Here is a 19,903-nt window from a genome sequence, read left to right on the forward strand (position 1 = left end):
GATTTAATTTCTTAAAAGTATTTAAATATCTATCGTCATTATTTGGAAGGGAAATCATAATGTTTTTTTTTATTTAGTTTTTACGCCTGATTGTTGAATATACATCACTTGACACAATTTTTATTTTTAAGGTGGACCGGGCAAAGTCGGGCAACGCAGCTAGTCTTAGTTAAAATGTATTTATTTTTTTCGTATGAATTTCTTCTTCCTTGAATTTGTTCTTGACAACCGAAAAGAACAAATTTAAGGAATTTCAAAGAATTTGTCACATAGTATCGCGAGTCTTAATCAAATAGAAACTACTCTCCTTGTTGTAGCCATCCCTCTCCCCCCCCCCCCCTCCGTTCTAAACACTCAAAGTCATACACTATTTCATGAAGTCTGAATGTCAAAAAAGAAAAAAAAATTTCGTTTTTGTATATTTACACGAAACCTTTAAGTAAATAATACGCTCAACGTATACCTCAAGGAAAGCAGGAAAATAATGGAAACCCTGGAATAAAACTTTTCCGTCTGCCAATGTTTGTTTTGAATTAAAACACACTCCGCCCCTTTGTTTCGCGGTAAACAAAGCTGCGACATTTACGGTGAAGTATTGCCAACGACATTTTCAAAATATATTAGCATCATGCAAATAGAGCAGAACTCCAGAAATGTGTTATTACTACACTAACCGTCATTGTCTGGCTCAAAAAAATAAATAAACAAAAGATTTCATTATTTCATTTTATCAGACAGCCAGAAACGCAAGAGTCTTCTTTGTCGTTGTTCATTTTATATTAACAACAAAGGAAATGAAGACTACATTTCTAGAACTTGAACCATCTTGAAAGATGCGGTGAAATTAAGACGAAATGCTGAATTTATATATTTGTTATACGCTAAGTATTAAATCTCCATCACAACTTTACCGTAAAAAATCAAATGTTACAGTAAAATTTTACGGTTTCCTCGGTAGGCCACAGCAACCCGATGGAGCTGGGGTCGCTTATTTCTCCGGTATAAATTACCGTAAAAATCAGCGATGATGTAAGTCCACCATTTTACAGTAACAATTACCAGAAAATCTTATTGAATTTTTAACAGTGTACGTAGAATAGCCAAAGCGAAAACTTGTCGTACATGAGTATGAAAATTGTGCAGGTCCGATCATTTTTCGAAACATGTTGATTTCATTTTCCTTCTTTATAAAATTTCAGGACTTTAAACTTGTTTATTTTTAACTGCGGAAAGTAATAATAGTATTACATGAGAGACACCCGCCAGCTCAGTCATTTCCAGCCGAGGACTGCAGTTTCGTGCTTATTAGCACTCATCAGTCCGGCATAGGAAAGTGACTGAGCTGGAGATGGAAAACCTCTTAAGGAAGCCAAGAGTGCCAAACAAACTGGTAGCTAATATAGAATTAGCGCAGACCAGACGAGTGACCGAAGCAATGGTTCGGTTCAACTCGAAGATTGAAGGCAAGGGATGGTATATTCAGTAAATTACCGCCTGTGCTAATTCTATATTAGCTACCAGTTTGTTTGGCGCTCTTGGCTTCCTTAAGAGGTTTTCCATCTCCAGCTCAGTCACTTGCCGGGCTGGTGAGTGCTAATGAGCACGAAACCGCAGTCCTCGGCTGGAAATGACTGAGCTGGCGGTGTATTTCATGTATTTCTGCTTTAGCTCTGGATATTGGGCGGTAATTTACTGAATAATAATAGTAAACTTAATTTCCAAATATCGGATCCTATACAGGCTCGATGGTAACATTTTTCCTGCTTATACTTCTCTACATAGTAAAAAAAGGAAGTCTCCAAAAAGCGTCTGGTGTGTTTGAACTCGCAAAACTCGAGAACTACCCGGCCGATTGCGCTGAAATTTTCACAGTTTGTTCCTTTAAGTCCTGAGAAGGTTTGCTGACCAGTTCGAAAACAATTCGAGGAATCGTTCTTTTTTTATTCCAATTTAGGCCGAATTTTCACATAAATTCCCGAATATGGGGGTGAAAAATGACTCGCAAATAGTAATATTATGTATCGTTGGAAAGGGAAGAATTTTCCGCGTTCACCGCAATTTGTTCCAATGCTCTAACTTTATTGAGGCGGGAGTTTTTTACGTTTTTAACTCGAATTTGTTTAGGCTTTGCTGAAATTTAGGCACTACTTTCTTCATTAAATGAATCAATAAAAAGTGAAGGAATTGTCCCACAGCTTTCTTTTTGACGCCATTGGAAAAAGCGACCTTTTTTACTCCAGATCTAACTCGACCTATGGTCGAAAAAATAAGCTTTTATCTCGAAAGGAAAAAAAGTTACAAGCCTTTTTAAATCAAGTTTAAGAAATCTCGATTCCATTCAAATTGTGAACCATTTTCTTTCGCGTTTCAATTCCTTAAACTTATTTTATTTTGTGTTTCCATGGTTACGCATCTTTAAATCCATCTTTCTGGATTTAATTTCTTAAAAGTATTTTAATATCTATCGTCATTGTTTGGAAAGGAAATCATGATGTTTTTTTTAATTAATTTTTTACGCTTGATTGTTGAATATACGTCACTTGACACAATTTTTATTTTCAAGGTAGACCGGGCAAAGCCGGGCAACACAGCTAGTTAAAAATCTCTTTCGCACTCAAATTTTTGTCTTGAAATGTATTCTGGCAAAATCATTAAACTCTATTTTGGAAACTTTTCAGATCAAGCCCGGGAGGTCGGTGGTGGTGTACATGCCCATCGTCCCCACGCGGCTGGGCGACATCGACGTCACAGTCATGACCAAGTCGCAGGTGGCCAAGGACGTCGTCACCAAGACGATACGCGTGGAGGTGAGCTCTTTGAATTTACAAAAGGGTCATTCCATGTCAAGTGATATAAATTTGGGAAATTTTTTCCCTCACCCTTTTGTATTTCCTTGAAATTTGGCTCATCGATTGTACCCTTTGAGGTAATCAAAAGTCCAAATTTTTAGATTTTTATCTCTATTATTTTTTTATTTATGACACTTTGATTTTTCGAAAAACCCGCTTTTTTTCATGGATGCTTGAACATAAAATGGACGATAACTCAGCACCAAATATAGATAGAAAGGTTTGGTAAAAAGCATTTTAAAGTACATTAGTTGCTGTTTAATGGGATATGCAACATGACTAATTTCAAAAAAATTTTAATTTTTAAAACGCGAAATTTAAATTTTAAATTTAAATTTCTTAAAAAAGGTATAATGAATTTAAAAAAAAAAAAATTCTCAAAATTTTTTGTGTATTTTATCTTTATTTGTGCGTAGTTTCAAGTTGGGATCTCAATAGGATCATATTTTATGATTTTTTTTAATAAAATTTGACTTATGAAATAATGACATTTTTCAGATTCTAACTAGTTAAAAATGGGGTTCTCTCACTGGGGATGGTCTAGTAAGTAGTAATTGATCTTAACTATGCTTGAAATGAGCTGACGCGAATTTGTAAATTGGAAAGCCCCCCCCCCCCCCTCCCGCACCACCACTTTTATTATTATTATTTTTTTTTCAAAACCATTTTCAAAATGTAAAAAATAAATAAATGAATAAAAAACCAAAATGAATAATAAACTTATTAAAAATTGGTAAACGTTCTTCTTTAAAGTAAGAAAAAGCCCCCCCCCCCCGGGCCACCACTTTTATTATTTTTTTCCAGAACTATTTTCAAAGTGTAAAAAAAAAAATAAATGAATAAAACAAAATGAATAGAAAACATATTAAAAGCTGGTAAATGTTCTTCTTTAAAGCAAGACAAAGTACATTACCCCCCCCCCCCACATACACACACTCACTCACACATACGATTAACATTATACTAGTATCACGCTTCACCTGATGTTTTTTTTTTTCAGACCAAGTGTTTCTTTTTCGATCCGAACTTCACAAAGTGTACTTGATTATTTCACTATCTGATGAGGAAAGTTATGATTCATTTCGTCCCTTACCCCTGCACCAACTTTCAATTTTGGATGGAGGAAAGAAATAGTTTGCCCCAAGATCGCAGCAAAATAGGAGTGTTTCCCCCCGTGTTGCTTCATTCTTTTTACACTAAACTAAAAATAAATCTAAGTATCAGGTCATATGTCTGTCCGCATAAAACTAACTGTCTTTGTACAACATTTGGAGTGCAGCTGTTTTTTCTTTTCTCTAATGCTAGTTTTCTTTTAATTTCACTTGTAAACGAGAGCAATGCAGCGAGATCTATTTATACATATATTAAAAGCAGTTATAGATCAAACAAATTTTGCTAATTTGAGCATAACCTTCCATGTTGTTATGTTTCATTCCAGATTGACCCCCTCCCCCTACCGTCCCACTTTCCGAAAGAGAAAAAAGCTGCAAATGAGTGGTTCTCTTCAGTTTTTCTGACTTTTAGTTTTTATGACCCCCCCCCCCCCCCATTTATAAGCTTTAGTCTCTACTGATGTTTAGCAGCGTGCGTCCCAGTTTATTATGGTCATAACTCTTACGTGCCGGCTTTTTTTTTAAATGCAGCTTTGAAAAAAAAAAAGATGAAAGGTGGTTGTGTGGCGGAGGGGAGGGGGGTACTAATCTACAAAGTCATGTCAGTTCATTTTAAGCATAGTCATGATCAATTACTACTTACTAGACCATCCCCAGTGAGAGAACCCCATTTTTAACTAGTTAGAATCTGAAAAATGTCATTATTTCATAAGTCAAATTTTATTTAAAAATTCATAAAAATATGATCTCATTGAGATCCCAACTTGAAACTTTGCACAAATGAAGATAAAATACACACAAATTTTTGAGAATTTTTTAAAAAAAATTCATTATACCTTTTCTGAGAAATATAAATTTAAAATTTAAATTTCGCTATTTAAAAATTAAAATTTTTTTGAAATTAGTCAAGTTGCATATCCCATTAAACAGCAACTAATGTACTTTAAAATGCTTTTTACCAAATCTTTCAATCTATATTTGGTGCTGAGTTATCGTTCATTTTATGTTCAAGCATCCATGAAAAAAAAGCGGGTTTTTCGAAAAACCGAAGTGTTATAAATAAAAAAATAATAGAGATAAAAATCTAAAAATTTGGACTTTTGATTACCTCAAAGGGTACAATCGATGAGCCAAATTTCAAAGAAATACAAAAAGGTGAGGGAAAAAACTTTGGATCACTTGAGATGGAATGACCCAAAAGTGATTCCTCTCGATGTGAGGACAACTTTGAATTTAACATTTTATTCAACTGGAAAACAAGTTGCCTCTTGCAACATCGGAAAAGAAATTAGTAAGAAAAAAGTAGTGAAAACGAAACGCGTGGATGTAACAACAATTCTGATTTGGGTCCCGAAAGGGGGGGAGCATTCTTGACCACTAAAGAGCGCAGAAAAAAGGTGCAAAAAGAAAAAAAACGAGCGGATGTGTTCATCACATGACTTCCTTTTACTCCAACTTAATGTCATTTCCCCATTATTGGCAATTTCAATGTGATTCAATAGTTTACTCTCTAAATATCACACACAGTGGACAAATTGATACCAGATTTAAATAAATAAATTAATTTGAATTTCGTCATCTTGAATTCAAATTATGTTTTTCGCAATCACGAGTGTGTGTGTATATGTAAGCGTGTGTGTGTGTAGGCATGCGTGTTTGTGTCTGTGTGCAGGCATGAGTGTGTGGGCAGTTGTGTGTATGTGTGTGTGGGGGGTATGTGTATGTGTGTGTAGGAATATGTGTTTGTGTCTGTGTGCAGGCGTGAGTGTGTGGGCAGTTGTGTGTATGTGTGTAGGTGTGTGTGGGGGGTATGTGTATATGTGTGTGTAGGAATATGTGTTTGTGTCTGTGTGCAGGCATGAGTGTGTGGGCAGTTGTGTGTATGTGTGTAGGTGTGTGTGGGGGGTATGTGTATGTGTGTGTAGGAATATGTGTTTGTGTCTGTGTGGAGGCATGAGTGTGTGTATGTGAGTGTGTAAGTGTGTGTGTGTATGTGGCCAAATTGAAATCAAATGTAAAATTTAAAAGAATCGCCAAATTTGTCGCCAAGTTGGCGACAAAACTTGGCGACCAAAAGACTGGCGATATATCACCAAGTGTCCGCCAAATTATAACACCACTTGAGTTTACATCGAAATGAACAATGATTTCCTCCCAAAAAGGGGGCGAAAGAACCCCTTTGGAGCATCCGAATGCAACCATAAAGGAAGGTGCACAACTAGACCCCACTAGGAGCAGGGTTGGCAAAAACCCGGGTTTTTTTAAAAAATCCCATGGACCCAGGGTTTTTTTAAATAAAACCCAAAAAAAAAACAACTAAAGCTGGGTTTTTTTAAAAGAAATGTCGGTTTTTTGTCTTTTTTTTAGGAAAAATGGGGTGCTTGTATCATATTGTAGTGTAAGTATATGGACAAAGCACAAAAATTGTCTTGGGGTAAAAATACTGGAAAATTCAGCGTTTTCTGAAGAAAAGTGCAAAAGACGACGAAACCCAAGAATGGTGAAGTTTAAGATTTTTTAGTTTCCATGATTACCAACAGTTAGGGCAAAGTTACTTCTCGAGTGATAAAATCTATTGTTCGTTTTTAATGACTACATTTTTTTTTTTTTTTTTGCATTTTACTTTATTGTATTTCATTTTGTTATGCAAAACTACTGTAGAACCTCAAGTAGTTTAAATCCCTTTTTACTGAATTCAGCTTAATCATCTTTGAACTTTATGTTGACTGTTTCTATTTCTGTGTACAGAGTAAGAAATATTAAACTTTTTGTAAGATAATGAAAGTATTGTACATCCTATTCTGTTTTCTGTTCGACTGTTTGAAAAACCTGTTAATTTCTAAAACATATACGTTGTTTATTTGAGATTTGTGACATGTTGGTTTGCAGAAAATAATTCACTTGAAAGACTTATAGCTAGCTTAGTTTCTTCTGTACAATCTACAAATATCGAGAAAATCAGACGTGACAGGACTTAGTCCAGAAAATTTGAGTTATTTATTGACCAGTTAAAGAAAAAGTTAAATATATTTATTTAAAATCTTTGAAGTATTTTTTTAATGCCGTTAAGAGTTAAGAAATACTATTAAAGTTCAAAATTCCTTTTTTATGTCCATTGTCTGTGGTGAAGAAAAAATAAAACAGAAGTTTAAATTGTGAAAGTATTTAAATTAATTATTGTTTTAAAAAACTTCTCAGAAAATTTTAAAAAACCCAAAAGTGGGCTAAGTAATGGGTTTTTTTAATGGGTTTTTTCAAAAAAGCCCATTGGGTCCAACCCAATTTGGTCCAATCTGGCAAACCCTGACTAGGAGTCTAAGTATCAAATTTCAACTTTCTAAGACATTCCGTTCTTGAGTTATGCGACATACACACATACGGACATGCATGCGTACATACGGACGTCACGAGAAAACTCGCTGTAATTAACTCGGGGATCCTTAAAATGGATATTCCGGGTATCTGTACGTTCCTAGGAACATATCCACGAAAAAAAAAACTCAACATTCATTTGGGGGGTGAGCAAAATGGAAATGAAGGCCGATTTTTGGGTGATTTTTTTTTTCGCGAAAACAATACTTCCTGTTTTTTAAAAGGAAGTAAAAAAAGCGAAGTGATGTCGCGCAGTTTTGTTAGCACAAAAAATATATAATGAATGAATAAATAAAATAAAATAAAAAGGTGTTTAGGCTTGAGGGCACAAAGGCGCATAGGCGAGGGGTCGCATGGGGCCGGCGGGCCAGTCCGCCCCCGCAATTGAGCTTTTCGGCCAATCAGTTGTCAAGTAGGGTTAAGACACTGAATATTTTAAGTACTTAATTTTAATTCAACAAATACATAACTTTATATTTCCTTTTAATGGACGATTCAATAATAAATTTTTTACTTGAAGGAATACTGTGCATTAATCACTGGCCACCTGGCAACTAACCGGTTCACTTTGGCGACTAAGCACGACGCCACTTTTGTGATAATTTCAATGAACATACAGTATAGTACTGTAATACTGTGCTCGTTAGTACAAGTTTTTAAAATTAAAAAAGTCACTCGTTTTCTTCCGAACCAATGATGAAGTTCGTTTCTTGACTCCTAAGTCTCGAATTCAGTTTAAGACCCACCATTCCGTCTGCGTTCGTATTGGTGGATGTTCGGATTAAAGAGGTTCGTTCGACTGTGTTTGAATTCGGTTTCAATCTATATCTATAAAAATGAATGTTTGTCTGTATGTCATCCATGAACTCAAAAACTACTCGGCAGATTTGGCTGAAATTTTCACCGTTTGTTATTTTTGGTACTAGGAATGTTTATAGACCCGTTTGAAAAAAATAGTTCCTTTTTTATTCCAATTTAACTCACAATCCATTGGATAAATACGAATAAAATGCAGAAATGAATTCGCGTGAAAGATCTCATTGATAAGAAGTTAGCTGTTTGAGTTTGAACAAATAAATTCTTTCTTTATTGTTTTATGGCTTTTCATGCAACGGGTTGATTTAAAACTTTTCCTATTTGATATTTTTAGCGATATTTGATCTTGCAAACTGCGTGAGTACAAAATTTGCTTCACTCGATACCTGGACCGATTATTATGAAAATTGCTATATATATATGTATTTTTCCACGGAGAAGGTGCTCATTGAAGCCCATCGCCACCAGGTGGCACTGCAGAGTAGCCACTTCTGCCCCGTTCAACCGATTGTCATGAAAATCAGTATAATGATGTATTTTTTTGTTGGCGTAGCAACGCGCGTCGGGTACAGCTAGTTAAATAACAAGACTAAAGGTCTTTGGCGACGAAGTAAAATACTGAACTGGCTGTTTTCACAAACCCCAACAGGACTTTTATTGCAGTAAAAGAACACAGGAAATCCTCTGCATTCCGTCACAACGCGTAGACTTTATCTTTTTCAATCCAATGTGCGAAAAATAATTCAAATCAACGGCTTCTTGTTGATGCTGTCGTGTTTTAAAAATACTGATCCATTAAAATAGGTAATTCCTACACCAAACACAGATATTTTGTTTTGGGCTGAGGATTCTAGAAGCTCGGTTTGATGACCACGTCCATCCCTCTCGCAGCGAGAAAAAAAAAAGTTATAAAATGAATAGCTATTTTTTCTGTTTCATGTTTTAATCGTCAACAATCAAATGCAAGGGGGAAAAAACCGTTAGTTTCAATGAAAATAATTACCCTTTTGGTTTTCATCAACTTCATTCCCTCAGACATGGGATTTGCCAAAACTAGAGCATTAATAGGCCGTCGCATCAGCTTAAGCTTAGCCATTTTGGATCGGATTTTTCATTGTTGCCAAGCTAGGGTTACCAGAGCAAAGTTTCGAGTTCTGCCGAACTGGCGAGAACTGCATTTAATAATCAATTCACATGCCGCTAATAATTGCTCGCAGTGAAAAATCACCAAACGCGATAACTTGCCAGAAAAGACAACCACTCAAACACGCCCTCCGATCCAAAATGGCAGATCTTAAGCTGATGCGTCGGCTCGTATCTATAGGGGCCCTAGCCAAAACTAGAGCCGCTATATAGGTAGGCCGACGCATCAGCTTAAGTTTAGCCATTTTGGATCAGATTTTCATCGTTGCACTGCTAGGGTTACCACAGCAAAGTTTCAGATTTCGCCAAATTTGCCGAAAATAATATTTTATTCAATAAAAACAATTCACGTGCCTCGAATAATCGATCGCAGTGAACAATCACCAAACGCGATAACTTGCCAGAAAAGACAACCACTCAAACACGCCCTCCGATCCAAAATGGCAGATCTTAAGCTGATGCGTCGGCTCGTATCTATAGGGGCCCTAGCCAAAACTAGAGCCGCTATATAGATAGGCCGACGCATCAGCTTAAGTTTAGCCATTTTGGATCAGATTTTTCATCGTTGCACTGCTAGGGTTACCCCAGCACAGTTTCAGATTTCGCCAAATTTGCCGAAAATAATATTTTATTTAATAAAAACAATTCACGTGCCTCGAATAATCGATCGCAGTGAACAATCACCAAACGCGATAACTTGCCAGAAAAGACAACCACTCAAACACGCCCGCCGATCCAAAATGGCAGATCTTAAGCTGATGCGTCGGCTCGTATCTATAGGGGCCTTAGCCAAAACTAAGTACGAGCCGACGCATCAGCTTTAAGATCAGCCATTTTGGGTCGGAGAGCGTGTTTGAGTGGTTGCCTTTTCTGGCGAGTGATCGCGTTTGGTGATTGTTCACTGTGAGTAATTATTAGCGGCTCGTGAATTGCTTGTTAAATAAAATATTATTTTTGGCCGTTTTGGCGAAATCCGAAAACTTTGCTGTAGCAACCCTAAGAGTGCAACAATGAAAAATCCGATCCAAAATGGCTCATCTTAAGCTGATGCGTCCGCTCGTATCTATAGGGGCCTTAGCCAAAACTAAGTACGAGCCGACGCATCAGCTTAAGTTTAGCCATTTTGGATCGGAGCACGTGTTTGAATGGTTGTCTTTCTGGAGAGTTATCACGTTTGGTGATTGTTCACTGTGAGCAATTATTAGCGGCTCGTGAATTGCTTGTTAAGTAAAATATTATTTTTGGCCGATTTGGCGAAATCCGAAACTTTGCTGTAGCAACCCTAAGAGTGCAACAATGAAAAATCCGATCCAAAATGGCTCATCTTAAGCTGATGCGTCCGCTCGTATCTATATGGGCCTTAGCCAAAACCAATGATCGCGCTGAGACAATTCCAGAATTTGAGCATATGTCTGTTGAGAATATTAAATGATTATCATGTCGTGGATCGAAAACACATTTATTAATGTTGAAGAAACCATCTACATTAACAGTGACAAAATATGTAATACTTAATAACCAAAGAACCTGAGCAGAGTAAGTACATGGACTATTTATAGTTTTAGTCCAGGATTAGTAAGTTAACCAATTAATATGCTTCTAATGTAAAACAACCAATGAAAAATAGATTAATAAAATATAGACAAAAGGAAAGGATTAACTTAAGAAAATTAAGGACCTCGGAGAGAGCTACAAGTAAGCCCTGACCAATAACAAACGTTATTGAAATAAGTTTACTTTAACCAATTAAAGTGCGATTGTAGATATTTCAACATGAAATCAGTTGTCCGTTATATGTAATATCAGTGGCGCCATCTGTTAAACAAGTAAACCATTAAAACGGTAGATCACCGTTTGACAGAATACCGATACATCTTTTTTCCATCATTTGTGCTTCTAATGTGAAACAAACAATGAGAAATAAATGAATAAAATATAGACAAAAGAAAAGGATTAACTTAAGAAAATTGAGGACCTCAGAGAGAGCTACAAGTAAGCCCTGACCAATAGCAAACGTTATTGAAATAAGTTTACTTTAACCAATTCAAGTGCGATTATAGATATTTCAACAATGTCGAGCAAAGTGTCGCCTTAACCGATCTCTCTTTTAACAGGCCGACGGCATACCGCAGTACCGCCACACCACTGTGCAGCTGGACCTCAGCCAGGGAGCCTACCTCATCAAGTACCTGGACACGAACATCACGGAGTCGCCTATCGTCCCCTACAGGCAGGAGAGGCTCTACATGTTCGGATCCAACAGAGCCACCGTCTCCGTCGTAGGTCAGTGTTCGCTCTTTCGATTCTTAGAGCTTTTACAGGGTGTTCCAAAAATGACTGATACATCTGAAAAATCCATAGACTAATAATAAGAGTAGACCGAGCTATGGCAACCCTTTTGCTGCTCATAAACAAAACCACGTGACTGGTGGATATCCTAGCAACAGCGGGCGTTGATCGTAGCAGACGATCAACGCGAGCGAGAAATAAAATAAATAGAATTGATGGAATGATCTTTTATGGAGTCCGATTTGTAAATTCGTTATTCTAAGTTGTAAATATTTTGTTAATATAGTGAGTTTTTCGTTCAGATAGTATCGTGCATTTTCTATATTCAATTTCAATAACGCTCTAAGCAATTAAAGATGCAAGCGCCCAAAAAGAATCGACAAACGGTAAGATTTTTACCTACAATTTCAATTTAAGATACCGATTAGTACATTTTTGCGTTAACGCAAAACGTTTACGCTATTACGTGTACGCCAACGCTGACGTAGCAGTTCCGAATGAAGTAAAAGTGACTGAAAACTGTGATCAAAAACTAATTAATAATGTCAAAATAATGCATAACTAAAAGAAAAACAGTTCAATCATCTCTGCACCTGGAAAAAAATTATAATAAAAACACATTACGTCTTAAAATACATGTCGAGTGCCAAACTATAGATAATCCTGCCATCTAGCAACCATGCTGCCAGAGTTTTCGCCAAGCCTCCCACCAGTCACATGATGTATCCATGAACCAATTTTTTCATCAGCAAGTCCGGGAAAGCTCGGTCTACTCTTATTATTAGTCTATGGAAAAATCAATAAAAGCTAAACGGGCAGAGACAGAAATATACCATAGACTAACAATAAGAGTAGACCGAGTTTTACCAGACTTGCTGATGAAAAAATTGGTTCATGAATACATCATGTGACTGGTGGGAGGCTTGGCGAAAACTTTGGCAGCATGGTTGCTAGATGGCAACATTATCTATAGTTTGGCACTCGACATGTATTTTAAGACGTAATGTGTTTTTATTATAATTTTTTCCAGGTGCAGAGATTGAACTGTTTTTCTTTTAGCTATGCATTATTTTGACATTAGTCATTAGTTTTTGATCACAGTTTTCAGTCACTTTTATTTCATTTGGAACTGCTACGTCAGCGTTGGCGTGAACGTAATGACACAAAAATGTACAAATCGGTATCTTAAATTGAAGTTGTAGGTAAGAATCTTATCGTTTGCCGATTTTTTTTTGGGCGCTTGCATCTTTAATTGCTTAGAGAGTTATTGAAATTGACGAAAGAAAATGCACAATACTATCTAACCGAAAAACTCACTATATTTTCAACTTAGAATAACAAATTTACAAATCGGACTCCATAAAAGATCATTCTTCCGTGTTCCATCAGTTCTAATTATTTTATTTCTGGTGGGCGTTGACCGTCTGCTACGATCAACGCCCGCTGTTGCTAGGATATCCACCTGTCACATGGTTTGGTTTATGAGCAGCAAAAGGGTTGCCATAGCTCAGTCTATTCTTATTATTAGTCTATGAAATAAACCGTTTGTTGCATTATGCTTGGGACAACAGTCAGTTTACAGACGGACACACTTTCAAGATTAGCTTCAGTGTTCCTCAACAGATGGCGCTGCAGGTATTTTAAGAGGTATGAATGAAAACGGAGTCTGTAAGATCGCCAAAATGACCGGTATATTTGAAAAATCAATAAAAACTAAATGTGCAGCATTGTTTTTTCAAATATACCGGTCATTTTGGCGATCTTAGACTCCGTTTTCTTTTATACCTTTTAAAATACCTGCAGCGCCATCTGTTGAGGAACATTGTAACTAATTCTGAAAGTTCATCTTGTTACTACATATCTCAAAACCTCCACGTCCTCTGCGTGGATAAATCAATCTATTGAGCACACATGCTCAAATCAAAACACACCGTCTGCAGAACGGAACCAAATCATAAGAGGACGATTGATTGATTTACTTTCTATTTAAACCATCTCAGTTACCCCTAGCAATGACGTGACGTCGTCAAAATTTACATCTATTATATCTCAAAGCAACTCACAGTTAATCCTTTTAACTGTTGCTATTTCTTAAATTTACTTTCTTGACTGCTACCAGCAGAAAGATCCTCAACTCATGAGGCCTGACGTCACGTCCGCCGATGGGCAAAACACGTGATTGACTTGTTGGGTGTTTAGTCACTTGGGGATTTCTATACGCTCGGGGTTTACGCACGCCGGTTTTTCAACGACGTTTAAAACAAGAATGTATTTCTAGAATAATTTGAGTGAACAAGTAAGTTTTAAACAATTAAAATACATTCTAGCTTTTTATGAATCTCTCCAAGAACCAAAACAAATGACTTTTGCCAACACATCTGCTTCAAAATTGACTGCTGTTCCAAGCATAACGCAACGAACGGTATATTTCTGTGTCTTGCCCGTTTAGCCTTTATTGATTTTTTAGATGTATCAGCCAGTTTTGGAACACCATGTATAAAGTTTCAACGTTTTGAAATCGTAACTTTAATGATGCCCCCCCCCCCTTTGTCTCTCCAGGTGACGTCACTGGCCCAGCATTCGCCACGATGCCCGTCAACGCCAGCAGCCTGCTGAGGAAGCCCTCGTGGTGCGGGGAACAGAACATGTTCGATTTCGCCGCCAACCTCTACACCCTCCTCTACCTACGGCTCACGGGTCAGAGGCAGCCCGACATCGAGAAGCAGGCCTTCAGACACCTCAACATCGGTGAGTCCGCCCTCCTTCCCATGCATATGCTTTACAAGCGGTACCCGCACGGCTTTGCTCGCAGTAGGAAATAGAAAGGTCACATGGTTCGCCTGTATGTTTGCAAAAAATGGATGATGAATGTCTCGCCAATTTGCTAGGTTCATTTGCTCGCCCACGTTATGGTAATTGGCTCGTCTACGTTATGGTAATTGGCTCGTCTACGTTATGGTAATTGGCTCCTCTACGTTATGGTAATTGGCTCGTCTACGTTATGGTAATTGACTCGTCTACGTTATGATAATTGGCTCGTCTACGTTATGGTAATTGACTCGTCTACGTTATGGTAATTGACTCGCCCACGTTATGGTTATTGGCTCGTCTACGTTATGGTAATTGACTCGTCTACGTTATGGTAATTGGCTCGTCTACGTTATGGTAATTGACTCGTCTACGTTATGGTAATTGACTCGTCTACGTTATGGTAATTGGCTCGTCTACGTTATGGTAATTTACTCGCCCACGTTATGGTTATTGGCTCGTCTACGTTATGGTAATTGACTCGTCTACGTTATGGTAATTGACTCGTCTACGTTATGGTAATTGACTCGTCTACGTTATGGTAATTGGCTCGTCTACGTTATGGTAATTGGCTCGTCTACGTTATGGTAATTGGCTCGTCTACGTTATGGTAATTTACTCGTCCATGTTATGATTTTTTGCTCGGTAAAGTGGGCTTAAAATTGGAACAGAAAAGAACAAAATCGAATTCTCGAAAAATCGCTTCGAATTGCACGCTTTCATTGTACAAACTAATTTTGCGCCAAATTTCATGAAAATCGGCCGAACTTTCTTGGCGCTATATGTGTCACAGAGATCCACACGTCTAAACATCCACAGATACAGAATTTCACCTTTTTTTTTTTTTTTTTCATGGTAAAGACATTGATTCCTTTTTCGTCCTAAAGTTTAACTGAGGGTAAACAAAAATTGAGACATTTTTTTTTCTTTTGCTTCCTAAAATTTTCCAAAACAGGAAAAAAAAAATGTATTAGTTGTCGCTTTTCTTTTAATTCGCTACTTTTTCTAAATTTAAAAAAAAAAGGGAAAAGTAATTAATAAACACATTAGCTTTTAAATTGTTACATAAACATAAAAATGATCAGTTTAAATATAGGTTAATCTTTTTTATAAATTAATAAGCAATTCTGAGCTTAATGATCCATTTCATGCTAAAGCGTTTTCAAATAATGCATGCCTGATGATAACTGATAAGCATGCAGCCGACCTTCAGTTTTTCAAGAGTATATTTCGATGAGGCTTCTCTCTGTATTTAGTTATATCTTTACTAATAATAAAGCAGAAAGTCTCTCTGTCCGGAGGATGTCTGGATGTCTGTAGGATGTCTGTGACGCGCATAGCGCCTAAACCGTTCGGCCGATTTTCATGACATTTGGCACAAAGTTAGTATGTAGCATGGGGGTGTGCACCTCGAAGCGATTTTAAGAAAATTCGATGTGGTTCTTTTTTTATTCCAATTTTAAGAAAAAAACTATCATAAATTACGAAATTATCATAACGTGAAACCGTAACACGTAACCGTAGAGCGTAAATAACAAGGGGAATTTCAGAAAATCCGGCCACATTCTGTTAGGACTAGACAAGCCCGCGCGAAAAACGTGTTGCGCGCCCAATCTCGATTACTGGGATTTTTTTCTAAATCTACAACTTTTTCGGTCGACATGAAGTCGGGTTTTCGGGGAGTTACTTTATTTCTATTTTCAGTCACCACCTTTTTTCATTTACACTCCTGTTTGTGAAAATTGCAACACCACGAACGACTTACGCGAGTGAGCTGAAAATTGCAGGAAATGTAAAGTAGGGCATGATATGCAAATGATTAGAATTGCAGACCGGTAGCGCATGCGTATGCTGAGCAGCGCCCTCTGATCGAACCGGATATAAATAGGCGGCTGTAGCGAGGCGTGTATGATTATCGGTGTTTATTATATAGAGTAAACGTTAACTGAATCTTTACTATGCCTCTTCGACGAAAGAAAGCAAAGTTTGAGCAAATTTCGGAGTTTGAACGGGGCAGAATCCTCGACCTTCGTGAAGCTGGATTGTCTTATCGTGCATTAGCCGCTCGTGTGCAGCGTAACAACAGCACAATCATGCGTGTTTGGAAGCAGTGGACGGACGAGGGTCGGACAGCTCGGAAATCCGGGAGTGGACCCCGAAATGTGACGTCAACTGGTGATGACAGACACCTGTTGCGTATGGCGCTGACTAACCGCACAACTTTTTCTAGCCAATTGGCAGACGTTTGCTGCAGCGCAAGGATTCCTTTATACAGGATTCCTCCCACGCAAAACCGCCGCCGCCTGCGGCTACAATGGGCCCATGTGCATAGGATCATCTTTTCTGACGAATCCCGCTTCAATTTGTGGCACCATGATGGCCGAATTCGTGTCAGGCGCTATGCCGGTGAACGGCGCATTCCGGAGTGCGTTATCGAACGCCACAGTGGACGAAAACCTGGAGGTATGGTTTGGGATGCCATAGCATATCATGGACGATCACAATTGCTACGAATTGTGGGCAATCTGAACAGTACCCGATACATAAACGAAGTTTTACAGCCCCAAGCTATTCCTTCCCTGAAAGGATGGCCGGGGGCTGTATTACAGCAGGATAATGCCCGTCCACATGTCGCCAGGACTGTCAAATCCTACCTTGATTCGCAGCTTCTTCCTTGGCCTGCATATTACCCGGATATGTCATTGATTGAACATGTGTGGCATTTCGTCTCGCTCGTGATCCTCGTCCTGTTGCTTCGACAGACGAACTTTGGTTGCGCATACAAACAATATGGAACACTCCTCCGCAGGCAGATATTCAAACTTCGTTTCACTCCATGCCGAGTCGTGTAACAGCTCTTATTGCGGCGCGTGGTGGCCATACAAAATACTAATTTCTATCCCTTTTATTGTTTGTTTGGTTTTGAAAATGTAATCATTTATTTGTACCATCACCCCTCAACTATGTATTAAATTTCATTCAACTATGATGCTTCCATCATGGTGTTGCAATTTTCACAAACAGGAGTGTAGTTACCACGTGGCAAGTGGCCACTGCAGATCTCCATCTTTACTGCATGGGGCCCAAGTGTTTCACTTGTTGGTTTCTTTTTCAGGCTACCAGAGGCAGCTGAGCTACCAACTGGAGGATGGATCCTTCAGCCCTTTTCGCTGGAACCCCACCCCGAGTGTGTGGTGAGTAGTGTAGGGAGAAAATATTCGTTTTAACCGTGAGTTTGTATTAACCGTTGTCGTACTGAGGTAATTCAACTGTATATGTGTAAGTGTGAAAGTCCGGAATCTGGTTAATGTCGACATGAATCGGTGAAAGTCAACGGTCGCATAGCAAAGACCGAATATTAATGGTAAAAGTCGACATTTCCCTATTTCGGTTTTTCGCGGTAACATCAGTTGAGCTTACCCGCATTTTCAGTTTAACTTACCCGTATTTTCAGTTGAGCTTACTCGCATTTTCAGTTGAGCTTACCCGCATTTTCAGTTGAGCTTACCCGCATTTTCAGTTGAGCTTACCCGCATTTTCAGTTGAGCTTACCCGCATTTTCAGTTTAACTTACCCGACTTTTCAGTTTAACTTACCCGCATTTTCAGTTTAACTTACCCGACTTTTCAGTTTAACTTACTCGCATTTTCAGTTTAACTTACCCGCATTTTCAGTTTAACTTACCCGCATGGTCAGTTGAGCTCACCCGCATGTTTAGTTGAGGTCACCCGCATTTTCAGTTGAGCTTACCCGCATTTTCAGTTGAGCTTACCCGCATGGTCAACTGAGCTTACCCGCCCCGAGCATATCAAGAGTAAACCGTCATATCCCGCTCCAACTCAAGAAATATCTGGTGGAGCCGCTTCCCATTCTCGTCGCTCACAGCTCCCACACTGTCAGGGAAAAAATGTTCAGTGACATTGAATATCGCAATATTTTGTAACTTTCTAACATGTCTTTAATTAATATTTCATATTTAAGACTTCTATTATTTCCTAAACACTGTGTCACAACATTTTTAAAATCAATCCATGCTGTTTTTTCTACATCACTTAAACTATCTTCAAAATTTTGGTCCTTCATAAGCTTTCTGTTAAGTATTGTTTAATTCTTTCTTGTCTTTAGTTAAGATTTGTTTATTTATTTCATGCGCTTTAATTTCTTTCATCTGTTTCGGTGATGGAGATGGCAACTATATAGTGTTCGGAAGATTTTAAGTAGTACTGTGTGTACGAGTTAAATTTGTTGTTGCTCAGCTCTTACTTTATCATTTGAATAAATACAACTTTATTAATTAATCGATGTGATTAATGAAGACTTAAGAAAGTGTGGTCTGTGAATCTGTGGGTCAATAAAAATTCCCTCCTTAGATTTTGCATAAATGAGTGATGGGAACTGTTCCTACAAATATTGAAATTCACGCTCCCTTCTTTACCCATTGCTTCAACGAAATTCTTCATCAATACCAACTTTGTGTGTAAAGGTGAGCGAATATTTTATTTAATCGATTAGAGGAACGCTTTGCGTGTTTTATTTTCACCAGCAATATATTTTTTGGGCTCTGGCTATTTCTTTTTTGATATAATGTTCATGTATTACCCTGCTGTTCCAATCAGCAGAAAATAGCAGTAATTTGTTTAATCGAGCTGCAGATCAATGAGAATGGCAATTACTTTAAAAACTGCCCATATTCTCCAATTATGGTGTGAGTAGTTAATATCATGAATCAATATCCATAGACTAATAATAAGAGTAGACCGAGCTTTCTCAGACTTGCTCATGAAAAAATGGGTTCATGGATACATCATGTGACTGGTGGGAGGCTTGGCGAAAACTTTGGCAGCATGGTTGCTAGATGGCAACATTATCTATAGTTTGGCACTCGACATGTATTTTGAGACGTAATGTGTTTTTATTATAATTTTTTTTCCAGGTTCAGAGATTGAACTGTTTTTCTTTTAGTTATGCAATTTTTTGACATTAGTAATTAGTTTTTGATTACAGTTTTCAGTAACTTTTATTTCATTCGGAACTGCTACGTCAGTGTTGGCGTGAACGTAATGGCGTGAACATTTTGCGTTAAGGCAAAAATGTACTAATCGGTATTTTAAATTTAGGTAAAAATCTCATCATTTGCCGATTCTTTTCGGGCGCTTGCATCTTTAATTGCTTAGAGAGTTATTAAAATTGAATAAAGAAAATGCACAATACTATCTGAACGAAAAACTCACTATATTAACAAAATATTTACAACTTTCAATAACATATTTACAAATCGGACTCTATAAAAGATCATTCTTCCGTGTTCCATCAATTCTATTTATTTTTTATTTCTCGCGGGCGTTGATCGTCTGCTACGATCAACGCCCGCTGTTGCTAGGATATCCAGTAGTCACATGGTTTGGTTTATGAGCAGCAAAAGGGTTGCCATAGCTCGGTCTATTCTTATTATTAGTCTATGTCAATATCTTAATATTTGAGCAGGATTCTCTGGATACGCAAGAATAAGCTATG

General features: G+C 37.7%; 1 protein-coding gene across 1 annotated transcript in view; it reads left to right on the forward strand.

The window, feature by feature from the left end:
- Positions 1-972: 972 nt before the first annotated feature.
- The window catches only part of LOC129232619 (CD109 antigen-like), a 186,107-nt gene continuing 167,176 nt past the window's right edge, over positions 973-19,903 (forward strand). The window contains exons 1-5 of the mRNA XM_054866750.1: positions 973-999; positions 2,679-2,807; positions 11,407-11,575; positions 14,141-14,329; positions 17,505-17,583. Coding sequence (XP_054722725.1) covers positions 973-999; positions 2,679-2,807; positions 11,407-11,575; positions 14,141-14,329; positions 17,505-17,583 — 593 coding nt within the window. The remainder of the gene's footprint in view (positions 1,000-2,678; positions 2,808-11,406; positions 11,576-14,140; positions 14,330-17,504; positions 17,584-19,903) is intronic.

Source organism: Uloborus diversus, unplaced genomic scaffold, assembly GCF_026930045.1.
Source record: "Uloborus diversus isolate 005 unplaced genomic scaffold, Udiv.v.3.1 scaffold_13, whole genome shotgun sequence".
NCBI lineage: Eukaryota > Metazoa > Arthropoda > Arachnida > Araneae > Uloboridae > Uloborus > Uloborus diversus.